The sequence below is a fragment of the Phalaenopsis equestris genome, unplaced genomic scaffold (genome assembly GCF_001263595.1).
Source record: "Phalaenopsis equestris unplaced genomic scaffold, ASM126359v1 Scaffold000054, whole genome shotgun sequence".
NCBI classification, from domain to species: domain Eukaryota; kingdom Viridiplantae; phylum Streptophyta; class Magnoliopsida; order Asparagales; family Orchidaceae; genus Phalaenopsis; species Phalaenopsis equestris.
In genome coordinates, this window is record NW_018164496.1 from 1,113,593 (window position 1) to 1,122,024 (window position 8,432).

At 34.4% G+C, this 8,432-nt stretch overlaps 1 protein-coding gene across 3 annotated transcripts in view; it reads right to left on the minus strand.

The window, feature by feature from the left end:
* Positions 1 to 8,432, minus strand: part of LOC110019329 (ubiquitin-like-specific protease 1D) — a 42,455-nt gene that overhangs the window by 20,128 nt on the left and 13,895 nt on the right. For all 3 annotated transcript variants that reach the window (XM_020716955.1, XM_020716954.1, XM_020716956.1), the window contains exons 5-10: positions 7,756 to 7,804; positions 6,405 to 6,478; positions 6,276 to 6,305; positions 6,090 to 6,185; positions 2,205 to 2,307; positions 1,964 to 2,049 (exon numbers count right to left, since the gene is read on the minus strand). In XM_020716955.1, coding sequence (XP_020572614.1) covers positions 1,964 to 2,049; positions 2,205 to 2,307; positions 6,090 to 6,185; positions 6,276 to 6,305; positions 6,405 to 6,478; positions 7,756 to 7,804 — 438 coding nt within the window. The remainder of the gene's footprint in view (positions 1 to 1,963; positions 2,050 to 2,204; positions 2,308 to 6,089; positions 6,186 to 6,275; positions 6,306 to 6,404; positions 6,479 to 7,755; positions 7,805 to 8,432) is intronic.

Consider the following 8,432-nt stretch of genomic DNA (forward strand, 5'->3'; position numbering starts at 1 on the left):
TTATTGATGGGATATGATATTATGGTTTTATTGTGAGTTGTGTTTTGGCCATTATGCATTTGTGTTGTGATTCATATATGTTTAAGCAATAATTTCATACAGGTTTAAGCTTTAGAAAGATTTTAAACAATTCGAACAATACAAATAAATTCGTAAGATTTAGAACAATTCTAACAACTTGAATATTTCAAACAAATTTCAAACACATTTCAAACAAATCAAACCGAACACGAACAGTAACTTCACGAACAATTTCAAACACGAGCTTATTTCAAACACACTTAATTTCAAACGAACCAAACACAAAAACGAGCTCTATTCGTTCGTGTTCGGTTCGTTTACACCCCTGTATGTAATGTGATGGAAAATATGGTGCTTTAAGGAATGAAAATCATTTAGGGTTGAAACTTGTGCATTGTGCAATTAATATTAAACATATAAAGCATGTAATACTAGTAGCAGTAATAATAGATCAAGCATACGTAAATAATAATTATTATATGATCGCTCAAGTTACATTAGTCGGGCCGAGAAATGAGCTTTAAGCACAAGGTCAACCCATTTTGATTTGAAGCTAAGAATCAACTCAATACTATAAGTTGACTTCAATTCAATTTATTACTTGGGAGTTTATGAGGCCCAATTGGCAGCTCTATTCATACGCAGCCCTATACAATAGACACTCCGACCATCTAGATTCAACATAACTGGACTTCATATTCTTAGAATAGAGAAGTTAGCATTTCTTGGTATATTAAGCAAAAAAGTAAAATGAAAAGTGTTAAATTAGAGTTTCAATGACATAGATATGATGCTAATGAGTGGCTAACAAAGAAATTGGATGTTTAGTCAAATAATGAGAATAAACTAATGTTCGGTTTAACATAGTTGGCACGGAATACTATGATGACAACTAATAGTGCCTATGAAAGAAACAACAAAATTTCAAGAATGATCGAAAAGAACAAATAAGGAATCTTCATTTAGGCCTAGCACACTTATAAATAAAAATAAAAATGATAAGGGCATGAAGAAGATTATGATGTGGAAGATAGAAATTATAATGAAGATGATATTTTGCCTTATGGTGATGATTCACTAGTGACTAGTTTGATTTTTTATGAATATAAATCTAAAAACAAACCATTTCTTATTTTTAACCTAATCTCCAAAGTTTACATTTTGTTCAAATAGTACGCATTCTACTACCATGATAAGCTTATATGACGATTTCACATCTATCCCCAATTCTTTGCTATTTATAAAACTAACACTCCCTTACCTCCATTTGTCATATTCCTAATAAAATATCAAAATTCACAAGAAAACTTCAGCCCATAATTATCACATTCATCAAATTCTCAACAATATGATCATATCATGCGCAAATGCATAGGTCTACTAGTTCATTTAATTTATGGGAGCTAGTTCTGTAAATAAACTACATTTTGAAGATATAGTCAACATAAAGTGGGGCAAGCAGCAATGACAAGATTGTCAAATGATGCCTTCTTAAATTTCCACTAGGCTCGACAAGTCATGGTCAGTCAAGTCAACTTATGTTATCTTGTTATCAACCTTGCTTGTAGGACCTACACAATTCATTTGTAATGAACATCATCAAGTTTTAGTAATGGATGTTATGTGCATCCTTTTTTTTTTTAAATTATAAGATTTATATTAGTATTTGCATATTACAATCTTGGTAGTCTTTGTTGTTGTTAGAATTATGTGGCTAAACAAAAGCTAATTGGGGATTTGACTCATAACTGCAGTGAAAGCATTTTAAGTGACTGCTTGCGAAAAGTGATATGATCGGCAAGGAAAAAAAAAAGTGATTTGTGAAAGGGCATCATTTACACAGATTGGAAATATTTCAGCAGAAAAATTGAACCGATACCACGTATATATACATATAATTCAGCAAATATGATTCACTTATAGATCATCTAAGGCAGCTTACTCTTTATGGATTGGCAAAAAGATATATGCCTTCTCAAATAAGTCTACACCTTTCCACCACCGTCTCAGTTTCGAAAATCTATCACCCTAGGAAATATGGAACAGACATTTTAGATTAGTATCTAGGAATACTGAATAAATTTATGAAGTTTTTAAAAGGTGTTGACATTTTTGAAGAAAATATACAGAATCTCTAACGTCTTTAAGAACTGAACCCTGAAGCATGCAACAATGAGGCCTACCGTTGATGAAAATGCATCCTCAAGTTTTCCAAAGAAGTAAGTGTTAAAGAAATAGTATTGGCCTTTGGTCTTGTTAACAGAAGAGAGTGACCTCTGAAGGTACCTATCAAAGCAAGCAAGCATGGTTAAAATATCTCACGTCTAAAAACTGCAAAAAATCTTCAGCAATAAATCATTCATTCCCAAACAACCAACTAAAGAGTTCTTCAATCTTTGAGAAAGGAAAAGGCGAAACCAAAGGAAACCGGAAATAAAAGCAAGTAAGAAAAGTGGATACTGATATCGAAATTAACCCAAATCATAATTAAAAAAAAATCAAACATTATTGCTGGAAAACTGATCAAGATGTTACAGCTCATATATTGAAAGGAAAATTACAACAAAGTAAACGGAAATAGAAAATAACAACACACCTGACACACGACACATGGCTAGGGTTTGATCAAGGTTGGTGGAGATGGATCGGTGAGGGTTAGAAGGTGGTGGGAAAGTGGACGAGGTGGTCAGCAAATAGAAAATGGCAAAAATGACAGTTTCCAGGGTCCCGAACAGCAAGCACGCACCTGATATTGATGTGGCGTGGTTGTCCAAGATGAGGGCATTTAGGGGGCTAGGTATAGGTGCAGATTCTGGCAGTGGAGAGTAAGTGGATGAGTTGACAAGCGGCGGCAGTGAAAATAGGAGACGGACAGCAAGGGGAAGAGGGAACGGCAAGGAAGTCAGCTACAGGAAGTTGTCTGGAGGGTTGCAGCAGGGACAGAGAGACTCTGAAGAGAGATGCAGGAGCACCACTAAAGCCCTTGGATACAGTCCTCGAAGGGAGAAAACGGATGATGGCGGCTGTCCTAAACAAAACACAACGAACTTCCAAACCCTAATACAACAAATATATAGGAAATGACTAAAAAAGAATGAAGAACAATAGGAAAAAAAAACATAAGAAAAACTGGGTTATTTCGGTGCCTCCCGCAATAATATTTCTATGGTACTGTAGCAGCTACAATACCGTAGTATTTTCTTTTAAGGTAAGCTCTCGCGTCAGATACAATAAAGTATATTCACAATTCCAGTTTCCGGTAAACTTGTTCTCACACCCGACAAGAAAGCTAAAAGAAAAGCACGCAAGATGTGGAAAAAAAAACATAAATAAATCAAGGTAGGATGTGGCTTGCAGTTTTTAAAATGGCCCAGAAGAAGTTTGAATGATTGTATGAGCAAAACAAAAAAAGAAATCTGACATGAAACAATTGATTGATCAGAAGTCATCTCTCACCTTGTACAGAAAACATATGTAAGGATCTATACATATGTTTAGAAAGAACTTTCAATAAGGCAATATCAGAGCTTGGGCAAGCTTAGTTCAGAATACCTGAAAAAAATGCATCAAACCAACCTTTCTCGGCTCTCGAAAACTACAAACAAACACTTTATAAAAGAATCACATTAATAAGTCCTGGTGGGTTGTTAATCGAGTATAATGAGCAAACAAAATAGAGACAGACATCAAATTTATAATCAATATATTACATCCTATCTTTACATAATATTCAATTGCTGATCAGTACAACTAATCTATTGCATTTGCAATTACTGATGTGGTGAAACTTCCATAGTTAATTTAATCATATCCTGACATCCTAGTTGGTGTATAAAAATCAATATGAGGGTTGGGGATGTTTTTAGAATAAAGAGAAGGGGTAAATATAAGAACCAATTAAGATTTGGAAGATGGGAGCAGCAATGGCTGCTGTCCTGGAGGAATAATAAAAAATCAAAAAAGAAGGGGTCAGCGGCTTGGCCAATGAAAGATGGACGTCGGGAGGTTCTACCACCTACTCTTGATCAAGATAAAGGCTCACTGTTTGAAGAAGTAAGCTACAGCACTCCTAAGTGCAAAAATACGGATAAATAAGCTCCAAATTGTATAAAAATCAAGCAAAATATGTCCTTACAGTTCTCCTCACATAATACTTACAGTAAGACAACAATAAATCCTCATTTTAAATAAAGCAAAAAAGGGGGCCCCAATGACTGGCCATAGGTGCAGGCTGGAAAAATCAGGTATGTGGCGGAAATCCCACCCGATCCTGCCTGGGTGGGAATTAGCTCCCCCGTCATATCTTTAGCCCAAACAGTCAATATTTTAATAATTGAAGGAAAACAAAGGACAGGTCTGTCAGGTAACCAGATCCCAAATTAAAGCAAAGAAAAAAAAAATAGTTCCAAAAATCTAAATGGAATAAATGGGCAGGCTCACTAAAGAAATGAGCCCAAATGATCAGCTGAATCAGCCTTGTCACCAGATCTTAATAATATAAGTAGGATGTTATTTTCAAAGTCCCAGATTATGAAGTATATGCACAACATGCAACAAAAGAAAATGTGCAAATAGTAAAGCATCGACTACAAAATAAAATACTGAAAATGATTGTGTAGATAACATGGAATATTACACTAGGCTGCTGACAGTTTCTATCTTTTTAATAACTGCTAATCCATGAAAAATTAGTTCCTTCGACATAGAAACAAGAAGCAACGCAAGCAACTGGCGAATAGGCTACTTTTTCAACATTCAAGTAAGCTCAATTCTAAGTTATACCACAGAATTCTAACAAGATGGAACAAAATAGGTAACAAAAACGCAGAAAAAATGTGTCAAACTTAGAGGATTATTTTACAATCACTATCAAGTAGATGTAAAGCCCATCCTAAAGAAAAAATTCTGTACCAAACAGCTAGACTCTAGGAATGAAATAAACTCAGAGCTGTTGTGCGGGCCAAGCAGACCAATTTTTTCCAGTTCACATAACTTATTAGACCTTGCTATTCCAAGTCATAAAACAAGAAGTTAAAGGTATTGTAGCATAAATTATAACCTTAATCCATAAAGGAGTAAAGTGCCAAAATAGTCCCCAAATTTTATGGGGCCATTTTGGTCCCAGGGTCAATAAAATTGTTATATTAATCCCCAGAATGTTTAACTTAGGGCTGAAACAGTCCTCCATAGGGACTACTTTAACCCATATAAAAAGAGGCAGAGAATTAAATTGACACATTGCAAAATGACCCATTGCAAAAGAAATCAGGGAACTACTTTGGGACTAAAATGACCCATTACAAAAAAATCAGGGGACTACTTCAACATTTCTCTCATCCATAAAGCAGTGGTCATTCCTACATGCACAGACTTCTTGGGCACCGGAGATGGCTAGTGCCTTTGGAAATAGTTACGACGATTTGGTGTAGTTTGAGTTTGTACTAAATATATTCACAAGAAAATGTCCATTCTAATCACGATCATCATCATATGTAATCAGTTTAACCTTAGAACTGGTAAATCATGTGATGGTATTCAACTTGTGAAGAACAAATCCAGCACAGAATCCAACGTGATCTTATAAAGGGCCTTTTTCAGTTCAAGAAGCTTCTGTCAATGCGAGGAACTAGGGTTTTGATGAGCACCTTGAGCCTATATTTGAGGATATGCTGTTTTCGTAACTCAAATCAATGACCTACAAATCACAATAGAAACAGCAAAACCACTGCTCTAGATACTAGGGTAATTCTATACTTCCAAATAGAGCAAAGTCTCAAAATAGTCTCCTGACTATTCACATGGCGTCATTTTAGATCAACAATCTTTCAAAGTTCCAAATCAGTCCCCATTCTTTTAATATGAGTTGACACAGTCCCTGAGAGAACTAATTTAGCCCCCATTAGAAGAGTCTGGGGACTATAGCGGCACTTTAATAAACTTTGGGACTAAAATGGTCCCCTACAAAGAGTTGGGGACCATTTTGACACTTTTCCCCTTCCAAGTAATAAACAAATGCCTCTCCAAAGTAGATAGACTGGTAAAGAAACCATAAACTGATGATTGCTCACCGAATATAGAAGTTCATTATAGGCGACGATATATACTGTTCTGACTCCAGGCATTTCAAGTCTGAGAAAGAAAGCTCAACAGCCTCAGGATGATCCCTTCAGGAACAGAGTACAAGCAAAAAAAAAAAGTTCCATCAAATAAAGAACTAAATAAGTAGGTGTTGAATGCTTGTCTATGAGATGTACCTTGATGGATAATAAATCTTAGTTTCCTTCCTGAAAAAAAAAATCATTAAAATATTGCAGACCAAGTAAATGAGAAACCGAAAAGCTCGAATAGCTTTTTTTTTTATAATTCAACAGAAAATGGAAGACCTGTCATCAGAAGCATATCTGTCTAGATCCTTTGGTTGTAGATCTTCTTCATCCAAAAGAACAACATCCTGAGTCTGCCACGTTGTGGCATCGTGTATAACAATTAGCAATGGAATAATACTCAAAATGAACCTCAGACTATTTAAATGTGGGCAAATTAGTCCCAAATTTTTTCGGTGCTTCAATTTATTCCTTCGACTATTGAAAATTGATCTCATTTAGTCCCTACTCCCTCGTTGGAAATTATGAAACAAAATTTGTATCAATTTAGTCCCTCAACTATACAAAATTGGTCTCAATTGAGTCTCTAAGGGATCAATTGAGATCAATTTTTAATAGTAAGGGGACCAAATTGAAGCACTACAAAACTCTAGGATTAAGGGGACCAAATTGAAGCACTACAAAACTATAGGATTAAGGAGGGCGCAATTTTGTGATTTGACCCAATTAGGAATGTTTAAAACACAAACATTACAAGCCAAGCATTGCGTAAAATGCCATTTTAATTAACAAAAAATATTAAGCAAATCAATGAAATGTTAAAGATAAAAAATATAAAAAAATAAATCATTAGAAAGCCCAAATTAACAAAACTGTAAACTGATTGGTCTCCTTCCTATCAAAATCATCGCAAGATTTCATTAATATAAGCAACCAAACAACAGTATTCAGGATTAAATTTTTTGAGCCAGATTTGGTTAATTAGCACACTTAATATAAAAAATATACAGGTTTCACTTTCTTTACAAGCCAATGATGTTTAATTCTTCTATTCACTAATTGGTCAACGCATAATGAAAGTAAATCACGCAAAACCCCCAAGTTACCAAAAGGGATTATTATGGAAGCGATAAAGTCTCCATCATGTAGAATAGGAAATGAATGTGTTATTTTAAATTTAGAACAGATTAAAAAATTTTATGAAGAGTTCTTGTATAACATTTTAACCCTTTCACAGCCACAAGAGCATTCAAGGTGTACAGCGAATGACAAACGCCCAAAAAAAATACAGACAACCCACATGGAAACTATTCCACTAAAGTGTATGTTATAATGGAGCATACCCAAAAGAAAATCCTAGAAACACTAAAGGGTGAAGAAGGCAAAAATAGGAAGTCAAAACAATATGCTAAAATGTTAAGCACACATGATCTAAAAGCAGTATGAGAAATAGAAGGAATTTAAAAAAGGAAATGAAAAATGTTTAATATAACCACCATATTACTTTACCATGACACCAACGATTAATCAGAAGTTTGTGTTATTGAACAATTTTAGAAGCTCGGATAAGAGAGCTTTTGGTTAATCAAGAAATAATAAAAAGTGGAGAATAGAAGATAAAACGCCTCACTTTCTGTCTCTTCAAACTCAATGTATTCTTCCCATCAGAAGGCTTCAACCTAGAAAAAATAACAAACTGAATATAAGAATTTATAGATACTGGATAGGGCAATGATAATTTTGGAGATGATGCAAGCAAAAATCAAGGCCACTCACAATCTCATATAAAAAAGGCCAGACATCCTGGCTCAGTTCATACAGAAATGCTTTATGCATTATCTATCTATCTACCTATCCATCTATCTATATATATTAATTTATATTAGACTTTAAGTAAGCTTCGTGTTCTTGAATAGCTCATGTTCGGCTAGCTAAACAAAAAAATTAAGCATAAACTAAAATTTTAGCCCATTTACTTCATTAGTTGAACATAACATCATTTAAGCTCACTGAAGCTCAACTTATTTGCAGCTCTATCTCCATTGATCTAGATCCTGTTGGTTTTCAAAACCAAATTTTAAACGCCAACAAAAATGGAAGAATTTTTTTAGTAGTTCACACCCTCTACATTTTCTGGTTTAATTTATAAGCAAATACATCACATTTTTCTGAAAATAAAACTAACTAACCACTCAACGGTTTTCCTAACCACCTAACCACAAAACGGTTTTCAAAACTTCCTAATCCACATGAAAAATGTGCAAAAATACATAAACAATTTCTAGAGACAACTAGATTAACACAACA